Source organism: Geotrypetes seraphini, chromosome 10 (assembly GCF_902459505.1).
Source record: "Geotrypetes seraphini chromosome 10, aGeoSer1.1, whole genome shotgun sequence".
NCBI lineage: Eukaryota > Metazoa > Chordata > Amphibia > Gymnophiona > Dermophiidae > Geotrypetes > Geotrypetes seraphini.
The window spans coordinates 130,343,284-130,363,528 of NC_047093.1; the positions used below are offsets into that span (position 1 = coordinate 130,343,284).

At 42.6% G+C, this 20,245-nt stretch overlaps 1 protein-coding gene across 1 annotated transcript in view; it reads left to right on the forward strand.

The window, feature by feature from the left end:
- The window catches only part of KIFAP3 (kinesin associated protein 3), a 151,070-nt gene extending 132,709 nt beyond the window's left edge, over nt 1–18,361 (forward strand). Inside the window, exon 20 of the mRNA XM_033961530.1 lies at nt 17,984–18,361. Within this exon, the coding sequence (XP_033817421.1) occupies nt 17,984–18,092 (109 nt within the window). The 3' untranslated portion in view covers nt 18,093–18,361. The remainder of the gene's footprint in view (nt 1–17,983) is intronic.
- Nucleotides 18,362–20,245: the final 1,884 nt, after the last annotated feature.

Consider the following 20,245-nt stretch of genomic DNA (forward strand, 5'->3'; position numbering starts at 1 on the left):
ATTGCATGCCTGCTCTGCTGAAAATATATTGGCAACAGATTGGGCAGAGAGCAGGGCGGCAGAAGGCAGGAAATGACTTGAGCACTCGCTTATTTTAGACCGGCCAAGTCCAGTCGATGTCCCTCATTTTTCTAGTGAATCGCTGCCTGCCTACTTTTGAATGCCGTTCCCCCTCATTTGCATGCACAGATCGGAGGATGTTCGGGACAGAGGTTAGTGAATCGGATCGTTGGAAAATTGGGTCGCTAAGTGGTCGGGACTTGATCGGTGGGCTTAGTGAATCTAGCCCTATGACTGGAATGTTCTCTTTCAGTCATAGCATTCTTCGCTCTTTCTATTCTTACCGAGAAAAGATATTCATTCGAGAGCTGAAGTTACTAGCAAACACCGGGCCCGTACACTAAAATAATTAACATCTCCACAGCGACAAACTTAGCTTTTTTAAGGCTATCATCTTACCCTTCCTTACATGTTTGCCCATTTAATGTTTCCTATTACAACTGTAGTTCTACCCTCATTTCATTTTGTTCCTGTCAATGACTGTCTTGTTTTAGTTTTGTATGTCCTGAGTGTTTTTACCCTGATTTTTAATTGTAAATGGCTTTGAAATTTTTTATAAGCATTTAATTAAATTTTAAATAAAGCTTGGAATTAGTACATTGAAAAGGTAATCACCATTAAATGTTTCATTTTTAATGTACAGTACTTTGCCTTATGTCCCATAAGAAAGGTGGTATTATTAAATTAAAAAAAATATAAAGGGATCAATATATACATATATCAACCCTTTTATAATAATAATAATAACTTTATTCTTCTATACCGCCACAATCTTGTAACTTCTAGGCGGTTTACATTCAAGAGAGCTGGACATTCAGCGAGTTACAGTATGGAGATAGTCAGAGGAAATATAGAGTACAGAAACTTTAAAGAAAGCAGAAATGTAAACTGTACAGTTTGCTAAGCGAATATATAAAATATACAGTTTGCTAAGAAATTTCCGAGAGGACCTGTTAGGAAGAGGTCGCGAATTACGAAAAAAAAAAACAAAAAAACAGTGACAATTACTATATACAGCGAAAATTTCAATATACAGCGAAATTCCGAGAGGGCCTGTTAGGAAAAGGTTGCGAATTACAAAAAAATACAGTGAAAATTACAGTATACAGTTCGTTAAGAATTTTCAGTGGGGATTTGGTTAGGATTAAGAGGGGGCATATTTGGAATGAGAAAAGGAAAAAAAGAAAAAAGTTCTTCATCAAACTGTTCGATGAAGATTCTGTTTATTTGAGGTGTCACCTCAGCCTGCATTTTGGCATGGGATCGTAGGTTTATGTGGTTTATGTGTTTAAGCCCGTTACATTAACGGGTGCTAGTAAAGGCTTCTTCCCTCAGCACCAGCTCCAAACCAATTTTACCCCCCCCCCTGCAGCCCCTTTCTCCCCCAGCCCAGTAGCACCTCTTCCCTGCTCCCCCTGTCCCTCTTCCTTGCTCCCCCGGTCCAATATCACCTCTTCCCTGCTCCCCGTCCCTCTTCCTTGCTCTCCCGGCCCAGTAGCACCTCTTCCCTGCTCCCCCTGTCCCTCTTCCTTGCTCCCCCGGTACAATAGCACCTATTCCCTGCTCCCCGTCCCTCTTCCTTGCTCTCCCGGCCCAGTAGCACCTCTTCCCTGCTCCCCCTGTCCCTCTTCCTTGCTCCCCCGGTCCAATAGCACCTCTTCCCTGCTCCCTGTCCCTCTTCCTTGATCTCCCGGCCCAGTAGCACCTCTTCTCTGCTCCCCCTGTCCCTCTTCCTTGCTCCCCCAGTCCAATAGCACCTCTTCCCTGCTCCCCATCCCTCTTCCTTGCTCCCCGGTCCAATAGCACCTCTTCCCTGCTCCCCCTGCCCCTCTTCCTTGCTCCCCCGGTCCAATAGCACCTCTTCCCTGCTCCCCCTTTCCCTTTTCTTACCTTATCTTCCCTGCTCTGTTCGGCCCCTCCCCCTTCTTCTACTGCCGTTGTCGATCCGGCCTGCTCCTGACCCTCCCACCGCCGACAAACCTCGGGGCTCCAGCCACGTAGGCAGCACTTTAAACACGCTGCTTTGCGGCCTTCTACTGCCGATTTCCTCTGCCGCGTCTGTCTCTGATGATGTCATCAGAGACGCGGCAGAGGAAATCGGCAGAGAAGGGCGCAAAGCAGCGCGTTTATAGTGCTGCCTACACCACTGGAGCCGGGAGGCGACGGAGAGGGCAGGGGGTGTTAGCGGCCGGCAGCGGTGGAGAGCAGGGAAGGGCGTGCATGTCACTTGCGGCCGGACCGTAAGCCGCGCATGCGCACTTCCTATGTGTGCCACAGCTCACGGAAAACGGACGCACGCATAGGAAGTGCGCATGCGCGGCTTACCGTTTTATTCTATTAGATATATATATATATAGATATTTTTTTTTCCACAAAGCTAGTTAACTAGGAAAGAGAGCCTCTTGTGCAGTTAATTGGCAGTGAGTGAGCCCTGACGTGGACAATGCCTCTGAATATTCCTGCTAACTGCTAAAGCTGGAGTCAGGGAGCAGTTGGTATATAACCAGTCAAGTGCCGATTTAAGTGGTATATAAATACTAAAAATAAATAAATGTGCTTAAGTAATGCTCATTATTGGACTTTTAGAACATTAGTCCCTGGTTGTGGGCTGGAAACTAGCAAAGCCCAGTTGAAATCCCACTGACAAAGTCACTTAACCCTCTATTCCTCAGATCCAAACTGACTGTAAGTCCTTCAGAGACAGAGAAATACCTTGAATGTAACTCGCCTTGAACTATTTCTGAGAAGGCATGAGCTAAATCCAAATAAATAAAATGAAACTGTGCTCCACTTATTATTTAAAGACTGTCAAGATGACTCCCATTTTCCTTGATTTCTTTAATTCTCCTAGAATAGAGAGAGTTTATATAGGCGTTGTTTCTTCTTGGTCAAATAATTTTTTGTCATCCTTAAATTGTCTTTAGTTTATAATCTTTTGTAAACCGCGTAGAATTTATGGTTACGCGGTTAAGAAGTTCGATGTTATGTGATGTTCAGAAAGGAAATAAAAACGATACTCTTCAAGAAATCCCTTCATAAAGCTTAACCCCCCCTTCTTACCATCCCCTCCCTAACCCCAGATCCTACTTTTCCCTCTCTTGGAAACCTTCTCTGATCTAACGTTGTAACCCTTCTTCCATAACTCTTTTTGTAATCCGCTTTGAACCGAAAGGTAATGGCGGAATAGAAATCTGTAATGTAATGTCATGTTTTCTCGTGATTTTGTATCTTCTGTTTGACTCAATCTGTGGAGAATATTTTGTTCTATGAAGGATTGTAAATTTAAAATGGCAATAAAAAATAAAGACTGGCAAAATGATTATTACGACCAACTTGTCCATCCTATTCAAACCATCGTACTATTCTAATAGTCCAGGCGCTGGCCAACATGCACATCCCATCCCTTTCATCCCATCGACCATGCACATACAATATTCTAGGCCCCCGTTACCATACAAATACAGGACTCCAGAATCCTAAACCGACTGTCTTTCGCTTTCATTCAGTAGTACGCATGTAGTAATCCAGACCCCAGTTAACTAGCCAAATAGGACCACATAAATAGCAGTCCTATATTTGGCTGGGTTAATTTAACCAATTAAGGGCTGAATATTGGCTCAAAATAAGTACTGATCTCATTACGCTATTTATTTATTTTATGAAGGATGACTTTTTTGCATGATTAACGTAAATCATATTTATTAAATTTCAAATACAAACAAAATAGTAAAAAAAAAATCATTTCAAATACAAGAAGAAAACCAAAATTTATAGAGTTAATATTTAATAAACATTATCACTAAAAACAAATATATCCAGTTCCCTCCCCTTTTTCCCCCATTTTAGAACTGTAATTACATATTAAATAATATTTGACTGCGAGTGTGTGGTGTTAGCATCTGTTTGACCACTGTTTTGAAGAATGATCTATGAGCACAGTAAACGTTTCCAAATTTTTGATACTTATGTTTATATGAAATTATTTTCTGCAGGATTTTTGGGGGGGGACTGTTTATAGTTATAAGGCTCTCAACGGAGAAAGCCCAACCTACTGGAATAACCGACTAAATCAATCCTCCTCAACCAGACCCAGAAGATCCCACTCACTATTCACTCACCCATCATCCAAAGATGTCAAACAAAAATAAACGTTAGCCTCCAAAGCAGCTAAACTGGACAGACAAATCACCACTCTGTTATCTTCGGCTACAGACTACAAAGCCTTCAGGAGAGACGTTAAAACCATACTCTTCAAAAAACACATAAAACCTATCCAGAACAACCAATCCCAACCCAATGTCCAACACTCTAGTAGATCTCTCTACCAAACGTTATCTAAAACCCATAATTTCACCCTATTCTTATCTCCTAAAGACCTCCACTTCCCTTTGGTAACTCTTTACCCAACATATATTACCTTAAAAATTCTATGTCATCGCTTATTCTATTCCTTCAAATTTTGAATGTAATTTTTGTTTTAGTTTGGATGTAATCCGCCTTGAACCGCAAGGTAATGGCGGAATAGAAATCACTAATGTAATGTAATGTATAGTTAATATCTCACAGGACACAATTAACTTTTGGGGTTTTATTTCTCTGCATTTGTTATCCTTGATTTCTCTATGTATTCTCTATGACTACCTCAGAAACCACATTACTGAGATGACCAGAAGACTTTTTTTTTTTTTAAAATTGATTCACATCGATCTGCTGAAGGCTCTGCAGAATATTTAATCCATGAAGAGAGGAGAACAGACGCAAACTAAACCTCTGACTGGGAAGTTCTCTGACTGGGAGAAAGTGACTAGTGGTGTACCCCAGGGCTCGGTACTTGGGCCGATCCTTTTTAATATTTATATCAATGACTTGGAAAACGGAACATCCAGTGAGATCATCAAGTTTGCAGACGACACAAAACTCTGCCGGGCAATCAGATCGCAGGAGGATAGTGAGGAACTCCAGAGCGATTTGTGTCGGTTAGAAAAATGGGCGGAGAAATGGCAAATGAGGTTCAACGTGGAGAAATGCAAGGTAATGCATTTAGGCAGTAAGAATAAGGAATACGAGTACAAAATGACAGGTGCAACTCTGGGAAAAAGTGAACAAGAAAGAAACCTGGGTGTACTGATAGATAGGACCCTGAAGCCGTCGGCACAATGCGCGGCAGCGACAAAGAAGGCAAATAGAATGTTGGGCATGATAAAGAAAGGAATCTCAAGTAGATCGGAGAAAGTAATAATGCCGCTTTATAGGGCAATGGTCAGACCTCACTTGGAATACTGCGTCCAACATTGGTCTCCCTACCTAAAGAAGGATATAAAACTGCTGGAGAGGGTGCAGAGACGAGCAACTAAACTAGTGAAGGGTATGGAGAAACTGGTATATGAGGATCGACTTAAAACACTGGGATTGTTCTCCCTTGAGAAAAGGAGACTGCGGGGGGATATGATCGAGACCTTCAAAATACTGAAAGGAATCGACAAAATAGAGCAGAGAAGATTATTTACATTGTCCAATTTGACACGGACAAGAGGACATGAAATGAAGCTAAGGGGGGACAAGTTCAGGACTAATGTCAGAAAGTTCTGCTTCACACAGAGAGTGGTTGACATCTGGAATACTCTCCCAGGGGAGATTATTGCGGAATCGACAGTCCCAGGCTTCAAAAGCAAACTAGATGCATATCTCCTTGAGAAAGGCATATAAAGATATGGTGGCTATAAATAAACCAGGTGTATACCTGGCGGGGCCTCCGCGTGTGCGGATCGCCGGACTTGATGGACCGAAGGTCTGATCCGGAGATGGTGCTTCTTATGTTCTTATGTTCTTATGTTCTCTTGGAAGAGAGGGCTCATATGTTCAAGTTCGGCTTTTGGTTTCAGAAACCAATAAAAGGAATGTTATTTCGCTTTCTTGAACATGTGATAAAACTGCTTACAGTGGTATCTGAGCAGAAAAAAAAAATAAAAATCTCAAGGAAATATAATAATGCTCAAATCGAGACCGATCCAGACCGCTGGAGCTGCCCTGACAGCTCATAAAGCTGAGAGCAGTTTTTTTTAACTGAGCTCTGTTTTACATTGGCAAAGTGCGTTTTCCTTGCCAGAGGCTTTCTTTGCTTTCCAGACTGGCTTTGATCTGCCCGTTCTGTCACTTCTCGGGTTACACAGCCCTAAATCTGCCCAGTGAACGAGAAGAAAATTTCCTCTTTTGTCACTGATCACATGCTGTTAGAAGCCAAGCCGCAGCCAAGGGAGCCTGGCGGGATTGAGCTACAAGGCCCAAAAACACATTTCAGTTGCTTCCAGTGCATTTGAACAGGCGTTGCTCTTTCGGGTTTTAATGACCTGCTTTATTAATGCGAGCGACCCCACGAAAGATTTAAGGCCGTAATAAACGAAACTGTGTGTGTGTTTGGCATAGTTCAGAGATAGTGTCAGACTGTGAGATTTTAGTTAAGGCTTCTTCAAAATGAATTTATGGAACGGCATCTACCGTGATGTGCAACATTAAAAGGGGAATTTTATGGAGGTTTTTTTTTTCTGCATGTACGTTTGACATGTAATTGGCAGTCCTTGCCCTGAAGAGCTTACAATCTAATTTGGACAGACAGGACATACTGTGGTTGGGGAGTTTCTTGCAGAGAGAATGATGGGATTGATATAGGTAATTTTATGGTGAGTGGGAATAAGGAGTTGAATGCAGCTTCAAAAAAGTGGGTTTAATGCACAGTAAAGAGCTTTTATAATATGGCACAACAGCATACATATGTAAAAACATATGAGCAAGTGTGTGCTTTTATATATTTATTTCATTTTAAATCCCATCCTTCCAGAAGAGCTCAGAAAGGGTTAGAAGTTTACATACATAATAAAGTGTATTTATACAAAGTGATATAGGACATTTATCTGACAAAGATGATTTTAAAAAATCATATTGTATACACTCAAATATAAATCGACCCAAATATAAACCGTAGTCGCATTCCTCCCCCCCCCCAAAAAAAATATAAGTTGACTCGAATATAAACTGGGGTTTAATATTCAAGTGCAGAGCAGTGCCTTGCCTTGCCCTGCCAGACTCAGCACCGTTCCCCCCTCCTTCGCTGCTCTGCCAGGCTTTGCATCCAGCCCCCTCACTCCTTCCCCTGTTCTGCCAGCCCCACTCCCTCCCTGCCAGGTTGTGTACCCTGTCCCCCCTCCTAATGACTTGCAAGCCTCTACTGGACCTGCCTTGAGACTTGGTGGTCAAGCGGTGGCCGGGACAGGAGGGATCCCTCCCACTTCCTGCCCCGGCCAATGCTAAGAATTTTTACTTTCCTTCCACCTCCCCCGCGTGCCTTTAGCATCCTTGGTGGTCCAACGGTGAATTGCGGCAGGAGTGGCCTTCCTTTGCTCCTGGCCGTGCAGAGCCGCTAGCTGACTGGTTCCTTCAGAGACAGAGAAATACCTTGCATGCTTGCATGTAACTATTACTGAGAAGACAGGAGCTAAATCCAAATCAATAAAATGAAACTATGTTCCACTTAGTATTTTAACCACAAAAAAACAGGGAGGAATGGAGGGAAGTATAATCCAAAAATCCAAAAATATCACTCCAAGACAAAAACACCACACAAGCCAAGAAAGCTTATTACTTAAGCGAAAGAAAAGCCTCAGACAAACGGAGAGGGGGACCCACACTCTTCCACCCAAGCCTCATAGGCAAAAAACTATCACACAAGTTTAAAGTTAGCAGGTGGGAGCAAAAAAAAAAAAAATAGCTGAGAATGATTAAACCACTAAACACAAACAGGCCAGGCCGACGATCGCTTCATGGCCAGTAACCACTGCTTCAGGGCCTTAGCGCCAAATCCAGGATATCAATATGCAGAGCCTAACTGCTGCTTTCAACCACTTATTATTTAAACACTATCATGACTCCCGTTTTCCTTTATTTCTTTAATTCTCCTAGAATAGAGAGAGTTTGTTCTTGTGATTTTGTATCTTCTGTTTGACTCAATCTGTGGAAAATATTTTGTTCTATGAAGGGTTGTAAATTTAAAATGGCAATAAAAAATAAATAAAGCCAAAACACCAGCATAGAAAACATCATAAAATGAGGTTGAGGTTGTGGGTTCAAATCCCACACTGCTCCTTGTGACACTGGACAAGTCACTTAACCCCCTATTGCTCCTGTTACATTAGATAGAGTGTGAGTCTGCCAGGACAGATAGGGTTCAAATCCCACACTGCTCCTTGTGACCCTGGACAAGTCACTTAACCCCCTATTGCTCCTGTTACATTAGATAGCGTGTGAGTCTGCCAGGAAAGATAGGGTTCAAATCCCACACTGCTCCTTGTGACCCTGGACAAGTCACTTAACCCCCTATTGCTCCTGTTACATTAGATAGCGTGTGAGTCTGCCAGGAAAGATAGGGTTCAAATCCCACACTGCTCCTTGTGACCCTGGACAAGTCACTTAACCCCCTATTGCTCCTGTTACATTAGATAGCATGTGAGTCTGCCAGGAAAGATAGGGTTCAAATCCCACACTGCTCCTTGTGACCCTGGACAAGTCACTTAACCCCCTATTGCTCCTGTTACATTAGATAGTGTGTGAGTCTGCCAGGAAAGATAGGGTTCAAATCCCACACTGCTCCTTGTGACCCTGGACAAGTCACTTAACCCCCTATTGCTCCTGTTACATTAGATAGAGTGTAAGTCTGCCAGGACAGATAGGATTCAAATCCCACACTGCTCCTTGTGACCCTGGACAAGTCACTTAACCCCCTATTGCTCCTGTTACATTAGATAGAGTGTAAGTCTGCCAGGAAAGATAGGGTTCAAATCCCACACTGCTCCTTGGACCCTGGACAAGTCACTTAACCCCCTATTGCTCCTGTTACATTAGATAGCGTGTGAGTCTGCCAAAACAGATAGGGTTCTAATCCCACACTGCTCCTTGTGACCCTGGGCAAGTCACTTAATCCCCCATTGCCCCAGGTACATTAGATAAAGTGTGAGCCCTCTGGGACGGACAAGGAAAAATGCTTGAGCATCAGAATGTAAACCACTTGGACTATAAGTAGTATATAAATGCTTAAATAAATAAATAAAGACTGGCAAAATGATTATTACGACCAACTTATCCCTTCTATTCAAACCATCATACCAGCCCAATAGCCAAAGCGCTGGCCAACATGCCTTTCCTTTTCATCCCATCTACCATGCACATACAATATTCTAGGCCCCCGTTACCATACAAATACAGGAAACATGTAGTAATCAAGGCCCCTAACAAGGCCATTCCTTCCAGCCATCCTGTCATATACATGCATTGACCTAGCACCACCGATCTCTTCTTTGGTGAGGATTATGTAACCATTATTTCTTTTTCTTTTTTCACTTTACTGAGGAGTTAGACTACATAGTAGGGCACATGGCTAGCATGAACCATTCCCCAGAAAATGGATTCAGGGTGATTGCATTGTTCTGCTTTCGTGGTTTTATCCATGAAAGAGCATAAATAATCATTATAGTGAAGTGTTTGCTTTCTTAGCATTCTTGGCAGTCAGCAATGGCCCAAGAACCCAAAGAGCTGTCAGCAAAAGAGGCCATAAAAGCAAGGAACACTAACAGATAAGTCCTGTGTGTGAAAATGTACTGCATCACACTTCTTCGGAATTCTGTGCCGAAAGACTTTTGCGTTTTTCTCAGTTGAGCCTTTGACCTCTTTTAAAATGTGTCAGCTCAGACAGGACTCGGAGGCTCTAAAGTGTTGTTGGAATGCAGGGACATCTACATCAGGAAGCTGAAGCCAACTTACCAATAGGCTTCTTTTTATATTCACTTTCTAATAGAGTCTTCAAGTCTTATCATATGGCTCTTTTGTTAAATCAACTACTGGGTTTTCAGATGCGGTTCGGTGCATGCAGCATAACAGTGCACATTGCCTCTGAGTTTGCCTAGGGGCAAGTGTTTTTGCTAATTTTTAAGTGAGGGCCATTTTGGGTCCAAAAAGGCTGAAGGAGAGCTGACAAATATTTTCCTACTTAGGGCCATGACACCAATAATGCTTCTTGACATTCATTCCTACTAGGACACCTGGCTTTGGTCACACATGCAGAATATAGATAACTCCTATGCAAATACAGGACCACAAACTAAATGTCCTAATATACACAAATGAAACCTTAAGATGCCAGACTCTGCATGGAGTGCAACACCAAAGAAACAGAAACAAATACATTTCTTCCTGAGTAGTGCAAAATATAGACAGCAGATGCAAATTCTCAAACCTGACATATTCCAATCACTAAATTGAAAATAAAATCATTTGTCCTAACTTTGTCTGGTGATTCTATTTTTCTAATCATCGTTTACCAGTCTGTGGTTGCACTTTCTTCTGTCTGTGCTCTTAACTCTGTTTCCAGGGCCTTCTTATCCATTTGTTGTTTTTCTCTCCTTCCCTTTCTGCCCCACATCCATCTTTGGCATTAACATTTAATATGCAACTTTCTTTAATTTTTTTGCTTCCTTCTCAAATCTATCTACTTTTCCATGTCTTCCCATCTATTCATGTGCACCAACTCCTCCCTCTCTCTGCCCTTTCCCTCCCCTCTCCTTCATCCATTTGTACTATGTCCTCTCTCTTTCTTCTCCCCTATTCCCATCTTTTCTTAAATAGCATTTCTTCCATGTCTCTTCCTTTCCCCATCCCTGCTATCCCTGTGTACAATCTCCTCTCTTTCTCTCCCCTTCTCCATTCCTGTGCAGCACCTCCTCCCCCTCTTTCCCTTTCTGGTGGTCTGACATCTTTCTCCTCTCCTTCCCACAGTCGGCATCTCTCCTCCTTTCCTTCCCGCTTCCTCCCTTTGTTGTCTGGCATCTCTCTGTCCCTCCCTTCCCCTCCCTCTGCCTTTTAAACAGTGGGGAGGGCAGAACTGTATTTCCTTCATATGAGAATTTCTTACTTCTTTCCACAGGGGAAGCCATGCCCATTAAAGTGGTCCAAAAAAATCAAGTTCATGGGACATGACCTCCGCAAGTTTATTTTTCCTCTATGTCTTACCACTGTTAATTGTGCCAAATTATAAGCCTTTTGGTGAACATTTAGGGCTCCTTTTACTAAGGTGCGGTAGCGTTTTTAACGCACGCACAAAATTACAATGTGCTAAACCGCATGGTATGCTTCTAGAATAACGCCAGCTCAATGCTGGCATTAAGGTCTAGCGCGCGCTGAAATTTAGCGGGCGCTATTCCACATGTTAAGGCCCTAACGCACCTTTGTAAAAGGAGCCCTAAGAAGTCACTTACTGAGTTTTAATTTAATGCATAAAATGCGAGTACAGAATTTCTATCAATTTTACTTCTAAACCTGAATTGTGAGCAAATGCACATGGAAAGAAGCTAAAATACATATTGTTTTACTTACAGCTGAAAATAGGCTTGTTGGCGTAATGATTATGCATTTTTCAATGTTCATTGATGACTGGTAGCTAATGTCATGAATTCACAGTAAATACAAAATGTTTGTTATGTGCAAATGCTGAACGGTAGTCCTACATTCAGTTAGTATTCGTCAGTGTGGCTTTGGAGCAAGTTGGAGAGGTCTTTCTGTGCTGAGCAACAAGGCGAAGGAGCTGCTTCTGTTCCTCATTCTTTGTAAGGTTTGAATTCTACTGCAAAGAAAAATGGGGAGACCCAGTAATCCACAATGAAAACAATCCACCGATAAAACCAAAAAACTGTGGATACATATGTTCTGGAGATAATTTATTATACACTGACATATAAAAACATGAAAATTCAATTTAAAAAGTACAATGATAAAAGATACAGTGATAAAAATCCAACCGGACCCTACACGGTCCGTGTTTCGGCGAACACGCCTTCCTCAGGGGTCCAATGGTTTTCAAACTCACATATAAAGAATTGGACTGAAAACAGTCTGTTGTCTGCGGTGTTCTTTGCTCACAGGTTTAAAGACAATAGACTGTTTTCAGTCCAATTCTTTATATGTGAGTTTGCAAACCATTGGACCCCTGAGGAAGGCGTGTTCGCCGAAACACGGACCGTGTAGGGTCCGGTTGGATTTTTATCACCGTATTTTTTATCATTGTACTTTTTTAATTGAATTTTCATGTTTTTATATGTCAGTGTATAATAAATTATCTCCAGAACATCTGTATCCACAGTTTTTTGGTTTTGTTTTCATCATTGACTTCTACTGCTACATTAAAGCAATTGCTCTTTCAATAGAGTTGTTGATGATGCTGACTTTTTCAAAACCTGGTAGTTTGGATCATCTCTCCAGTTTGCAGGATCTTTAAGCAGAAATTGTTGAGCCTTTTCTTGCCCACTTGTATTAAGAACACCAAAGAAGTCTTTATTATACAAGATACCAGGTTGATGAGACCAAGTGACTCAGTAGGGCAGTCCACGAACTTGTGGATTGTTGGAACTGAAGGTTTGCCACCATCTTGGACTTTTTACTTTATTGCTTAGTCTGTCATCAAAAAGGCCAGAGCAGCCAAAATTTCTGACAGTTACCACAGTTGTCTGGTGAACGTTGTTGACAGACCTTGGCAACAGCCTTGTTTGGATATTTCTGGAGTTCTGAAAGCAGAAGCAAATCACCGAGTGGTAATTTACGGGAAGAGATGCTTTATGCCAGTAGCGGATGTAGAAGAGGTTAATAAAGAGAACCAGTTCTTTGCCGTGCCTTTCTTTGGCAGTAAGAGAACTGCCAAAGAAATATCTTAATACTGTAAATGGCCTTTGCCATCCACTCTGCATGGTGGAAGGCCCCCGGCTCTAGTATTGTCCTGACTTTGCTGCACTGTATGCCTGGAACAAACTCCGTGACTTGGTATGTCTAGCACCCTCTCTGGCAGAATTCAAATCCATACTCAAAGCCCATTTCTTTGAAGCTGTTTTGAATTCCACCTGCTAAGCCTTATCATTCCCTCTCTAATTCCCCTTTCTCAGCACTGTGCATAGATGTACCTTCTTGTCCAGTTTGTCGGTCTTGACTAGATTGTAAGCTCTTTAGAGCAGGGACCATCTCTTTTATGTTTTAATGTACAGCACTGCGTATGTCTATTAACACTATAGAAATGATAAATAGTAGTAGTACTGGAGGAAGGTGATTTTGACCTCACAAAGCTAGTCAAAAATTTGTTCAGTTAATCCTAAACTAAACTAAGCCTTAAGTTTATATACCGCATCCTCTCCATAAAGATAGAGCTCGGCACGGTTTACAGGTACTTTAATAAATGAGGGGGAAACATAATAAGAATTAGTGGATATAAAAAGTCTAAACTTTTATATATTAATCTTTAGGGTGGACTACCATGGCTACCATACTACTTTATACAAACCAGAAAATGTATGTGTGGTTGGGGGAGGAAGGCATATGCGTTTCACTTGGAGGCCTATGAATTTCCATCGGCTTCTTGCTGGACTTTTTTTTTTTTTTTAAGACACACGTGCTGAGAAAAACTCTTCTCATCAGTATTTCCGGGCAAAGGTTTAGGAACCTTTTCCCACATTTGGTGTGTGCGTCCCTGTGCCTCAGAAGGATAAACAAATGGAAGATATGAGCTGCCATGTGGGGAAGGCCATCATCCGTCATAGCCACAGACGAGTAATCCAAGAGGTTTTCATGTTGCAGCATTCATTTTAAAGTTAAATTTGCATTGACGGTGCTGGCAGAACAATAGGAGACAAAGAAATACTTATACTTGGACAGCTGTGGGCGGAGGGCTGGGCATAATCCTGCTGAGAACCCAGGAAACATTAGCAGAAGATTAGAGAATGAATCACTGATGGGAATTAGTCAAAGACTAGGGATCAGATGCACTAAAGTCAGCGATCCGTCGCTAAACCTGTTTTAACAGCTTTAGCGACGATAGCATTTGCCGACCCGATGCAAAAAAGGATCGCTCATTCCCTGATCTGACCATGCAAATAAGCTCATTAATATTAAAATGCCATGTAAACTAGTAGAGCATTTGATGCTCTAACATGGCTTCCCAATGAACAATTTTAGTGATCCAAAAAAAGCAAGTCGCTTACCTGTCTAAATCTTTTTTTTTTTTTAATGGGCACTGATGCTGTGCATGTTACACATGCACAATATTTGCACCATTAGAAAAAAGAAAGCACCTCCCCCCACCCCCACCCCCGCCAATGATGGCCCTCCCTGATGAACCGGCTCAATCCTGGGATACAGAGGGAGGAGCCTAAGACCCTGATTGGCTTAGACACCTAAGGCCCCTCCCAAGGGGCCTGACTCGGTACAACTGAAGACCCACATTTTCAAAACTGCGTTTCAATTTGTAAAGCACCACGTTTGTTTGTCATTCCCTCTGTATCCCCCTACCCTCTTTATGTCTTCTCCCTTTCTATTTCCCCACACGAACAGCATATATTGATTTACCATTTTTGTCCAGTGTGTCTTTCATAATTAGACTGTAAGCTGTTTCGAGCAGGGACTCTCTCTTGTGTGTTTAATGTATAGCGCTGTGTTCATCTATAGAAATAATAATTAGTAGTTTGTAAAATATGCAAGAGATGTGCATATAATGGAGACAGTGTATGCTTGCTTATTTATTGTGGATATCCTGAAAACCTTACTGGCATGGGGGTACTCGGGACCGACTTGGGAAGCACTGCTGTAAACTATAGTGTTGACCGTGTAATTATTCTGTGCTGTGCACAATACCAGGCCCTTAGCTCGGTGCAGCCTCTACAGTGTGTGCATGCATTCCTGTATTTACTCAGAACTGTGCTGCGTACACCTATCCAGGAATCCTCTGTGGTATAAACATACAAGAGGCAGCCATCTTTCAATTCAAGACGCTGTTGAGCTAGGATTCATAGAACGAGAGGCAAAGGGGATCGACTTGGGAGTAATCTAAGGAAATACTGTGCTGTGCGGTGTCAGGTCAAAAGTGCGCCAGGACAAAGGCACGCGCAGACAACTGAGCGCAACGTGGAGGTGCGCGCCGAAGAAAATGACTGTTTTAAAGGGCTCTGACGGGGGTTGTGGGAGGGGGAACCCCCCACTTTACTTTATATACAGATCGCGCCACGTTGTGGGGGCGTTGTGGGGGGTTTGGGGGGTTGTAACCCCCCACATTTTACTGAAAACTTAACTTTTTCCCTAAAAAACAGGGAAACAGTTAAGTTTCCAGTATAATGAGGGCGGTTACAACCCCCCAAACCCCTACCAACGCCACCGCGATCTGTATTAAGTAAAGTGGGGGGGGGGGTTCCCCAACAAAACCCCCTGTCGGAGCCCCTAAAAAACCTATTTTTCTTCGGCGTGCGCTTCCATCTTGCGCTCAATTGTCGGCGTGCGCCTTTGTCTTCGGCGGTTTTGTGTATGAACCGTGCCGTGCAGTTCCTGTAGCTTGGAGGAAAAGGTTTGCTGTAGGGTGAACTCCATCCTTCCAGGGTAGAAAGTTGCACGGGGACAGAAATTTCACCCACCCCACTGGAATCTACCCGTACCCACATGTACTTGCTAAGATCCATTCCATGATCACCAATCCCTGCAATTAATCTCTAGCCATACCCGCAGGAGTCGATGCAATTACCTGCTTGCAGCCCTCCATTTCCTCCCGATCCCAAGAGCCTCCAGTGAGTTTTTTTGGGGGGGGGGGCTGTATTCACTATTCATCCAATGAAGTTTCATAGTAGAGAATGACACGGTGACAAAATTCATCACCATTCCCGTCCCCGCGGGAAACCATCTTCATGTCATTCTTTAAGGAAAGAGGGAAGAATCAGAGTATGAATGGCCACAACCACTGACCCACAAGCTTTGCTTTGAAGAATGCTGGTGTAGAAGGACTGAGGCTGAAACAGACACTACAGAATGACAGTCTCTGGTATCCAGAGCAGATATTGTGATGTCATAATGCCTCATTCCACCAGTGCCTAAGAGCCAATCACATCAGTGATGTCACAATGGCTTCATTATCCTTGGCTCCCATAAGAATCAGAGTATGAATGGCCACAACCACTGACCCGCAAGCTTTGCTTTGAAGAATGCTGGTGTAGAAGGACCGAGGTTGAAACAGACACTACAGAATGACAGTCTCTGGTATCCAGAGCAGATATTGTGATGTCATAATGCCTCATTCCACCAGTGCCTAAGAGCCAATCACATCAGTGATGTCACAATGGCTTCATTATCCTTGGCTCCCATAAGAATCAGAGTATGAATGGCCACAACCACTGACCTGCAAGCTTTGCTTTGAAGAATGCTGGTGTAGAAGGACTTAGGTTGAAATAGACACTAGAAAATGACATGGGATGATTTCCCGCGGTTATCCGTGGGGACAGGAACGGAGATGAATTTTGTCACCGTGTCATTCTCTATTTCATAGCTTCATTTTGGTGTTCCTGCTGCCTCTGGTCATTCTAAGCCTCATTCTGGTGTCACCAGAGATTTTGACTACACTCCCCCGAGAAACCCAAGGCAACTTCTTCCATCTCCGCAGGATTCCCGTGGCAACTTCTTCCATCTCTGCGGTATTCCTATGATCCCCGTTCTTGTACAATTCTCTATTCTGAGGAGTAGGAGAATGGAGGAATAATAAATCCTTGTGCTAATTCTTCCCTGTTAGATATTTCATTGTTTGGGGGTTTTTCTGTTCAGGCTGGGGTAGTGTATAAGTTCATTACATTTAGAAATAACAAAGTGACTTACAAAACAGTACTGGAAACACATTTCTTGGGACTCTAGGGGAATTTGCTTTTCTTATACAGTTCTTTGTTTATACAATGAAAATGTGACTGACTAGCTGGTGTTAGGACCTGTGGAACAGATTCAGCTTCCTGGCCTTAAGCTAGTTGGAGGGTGTGGAAAATGTTACTACACCATCAGTTTCTTGCTAGTGGTAAATCTTTTTTTTTTTTTTTTACATTATAGAAGCAGAAACATACTAACGAGTCATAAGTAATTAGTATTTCATTCATCCCATACTAACTTAATCAGTGCCTGTGCACATTTGGAAATGACTGATAAGTTGATACTCCTTAAAATTGCAACTCTTTGGAATCTGAACCTAATCACATTCATGTTTATTAAAAAAAAACAAACCCCAAAACAAAACATTGATTTGCTGAGAACATAATGGAAACCATCATTTCTTCTCCTTTTCAATTTAAATGAAATTTGAAATGGTTTTGATTTGGTAATCCTTGCTATGCAGTATTCTCTAGTGAAGAAAGAGCACCACCTTGTGGTCCCAGTGTAGATTACATCTTCTGTCATAAGCTTCCAACAGACTAAATGTTGTTTGCTTCAGTGTCAGATTGGCAGGAAGATGAGATCTGAATGGGAAGGGAGGAGGAGGATAAAGAGAGATCACACGTAATAGGATTTCTAATGAGAGGCTTTCAGTTGAAAATAAACGTTTGCATTTTAGGGCTTCTTTTACTAAGGCTTGGTATGATAAGAGTCGGTTAATGAATCTTTTCTGAGTATAGTCTTTGACTGAAGGGTAGGTAAAAAAATGATCAGGAACGTGTGGAGCAGTTTGGCGACGAGAACAAGAACTGAGCAGTTAGGTAGTTAGGCAGTAGGCCATGTAGGGCTTTGTAGATGAGGCTTCCAAATTTGAAGAGAACTCTTCCCTCGACAGGAAGCCAGTCATTTTGGGTTGTATGGACTTAGGTGGTCCAATTTTTTCAGGTTAAAGATTAGTCTCACTGCAGTGTTTTGGATGATATAACTTGTAAGTTTCACGGCTCCAAGTCATTCCATTCTTGGTTGGGCTGAGAGCTTTTCAGCAGCCCTTGTGTGTGGTTCATTGTGTTTTTGCTGCTTTGAAAGGCTGAACTGGTATGTTTATCCTGAATGCAATTCACTGTGAGCACTGTTTTAATAGCAAATGTTCACTTCTGCTTTCTATCTGTCTTTCCAGCCTCGGGGTTGATGGATTCGGTCAGCCTGTGGGAATGCCTGGGCGCCCAGCGACTGCGTACGGATATCGCCCGGATGAACCATACTACTATGGATTTGGAACCCGATAGTTCTGGTGGAGCGCCTTGTGCATCAGGGCAGTAACTGCATGCTGTGCATGAGGGTTGCTTTTCTTTACATTTTTTTGTATTTAGATGCAAGCTTTCTCCTCTTATCTTCCAACCCGTGACTACTTGTAAGTCTCACACAGTGGCTCTTTTTCTTAATTGTATTTATTTTGTTTTTGTACAGTATTTGTCCAGTAACTTAAAAGCCAGTAGTAGACTGACCAAAAAAAAAAGCACTTTGTATGTAGCAAGAGGCAGCAGTTCATGGATTTCTGCACAACGCTTTGTAGTTCTGCTAGATCATGGCTCCGCAATTCATTGCCATTGTGTCTTCATGTTTCTGTAGTTCCTATCTGGTGGAATATTTAACTGTAATTTCCATATGAAATATCCCTTATCCCTTCCTGGAAACTCATCATGAAATACCCCTTATTCCACACTGGAAACTCATCAGAACCTATTCAGTGGCTGAGGCCACCTCACACTGCAGTACTGCATCCAGAAATGTACCAAAGTCCCATGGCAGGTTGTTCTGTATCTGCCCCATCAATTGGGACTACTGAGTATTCTTAATTACATTTATGAAATGAGAACAAGTTCACAAAGCTCAGAATCACATACAACATTCTCTTTAGTCTCCAAACACATAATGCGCTTCTAGTATCATTGATGAACTTTTGATACTCAAAAATGTACCTTTCAATGACTGCTGTGTTTTTCCTATATGCGACTGCTTATAAAACAAATCGACAACAAACATGCAAAGCTAGGAGAGAAATGTAGTTCATAGACAAAACCGCTGAAGACAAAGGCACGCACCGACAACTGAGCGCAAGACGGAAGTGCGCGCCGAAGAAAAAGAGTGTTTTTAGGGCGGTTACAACCCCCCAAGCCCCCCACAACGCCGCCGCGATCTGTATTAAGTAAAGTGGGGGGGGGGTTCCCCAACAAAACCCCCCGTCGGAGCCCTTTAAAACAGTCAATTTCTTCGGCGCGCGCCTCCACGTTGCGCTCAGTTGTCTGCGCGCGCCTTTGTCCCGGCGCGCTTTTGACCTGACACCGAGAAGGTTCATAGACAAAACCGCCGAAGACAAAGGCGCGCGCCGACAACTGAGCGCAAGATGGAAGCGCGCACCGAAGAAAAAGAGTGTTTTTAGGGGCTCCGACGGGGGGTTTTGTTGGGGAACCCCCCCCCACACTTTACTTAATACAGATCTGTGCGCGCTTTTGACCTGACACCGAGAAATGTACCTGGCACTGACATGATCGTGTCAAGTAGATCACAGTGAAAGACAGTTTTCCTGCTTCTACCCCAAGAAAATTAGCTTGAGAAGTCGGACATTGCCTAAGCTGTTCAAAAGTGATAAAGACAGTGCCCTTTTTGCCCCCTTCCCCCAACACCCATGTGCTAATGCTGAGCACAGTCAAAAAGGTTTGAGTTTCACATTTTGAACAAGCAGAAAGCACCTCCTCCACGAATAAAATATCTCTCGTGAATAGTCGTCGTGGGTATCCTGAAAACCTGAGTGGCTGGGGGTTCCTGTAGGTCAGCTTTGCCCTCCAAGGTTCATTCTTGTTTAGTGTTGGAGACTGCATGTTTCCAGTGAAATACTTGCCCCCGTATGAACATTTGGCACCATCCACCTGATGCAAGGACATTTGGAATCTCTCCTTACCAGGGGGGCAGTTTACAGACTTCTACTAGGAAGTGTTTTCACCCATTTAAAATTAAAGTGAAGGTGTCCTTAGCTATTCCTCTGAAGGTAAAGCAAAACAAAATAAAAGCCTAATTAGAGTAAAAGCTAGAATATCAAACTGCTGTATAATACAATCAGTAACATATTACTTATATAGGTTCATAGAATAACACTGCTTTTCATGCTATAAACTCTTCCCCCCCCCCACCTCTTCCTACAACTCATTGCATAAAATATAGCACAATATGGGGTTATTCTACAACCGTTAGCCAGCCATGCAAGTTACATTAAGATACAGTAAGTATTTACAACATAGCATCTAGGTGGAATTTTGGCATTTGTACATATATGCCATTATTCTAGACATGTTAGTGCCCACTTTACAGAATCACCCCCATATAGGCTGCAAGCTAGGGAAAAAGCATAGGGGCAGAGAATACAGCAAGGTGTGTGCGTTAA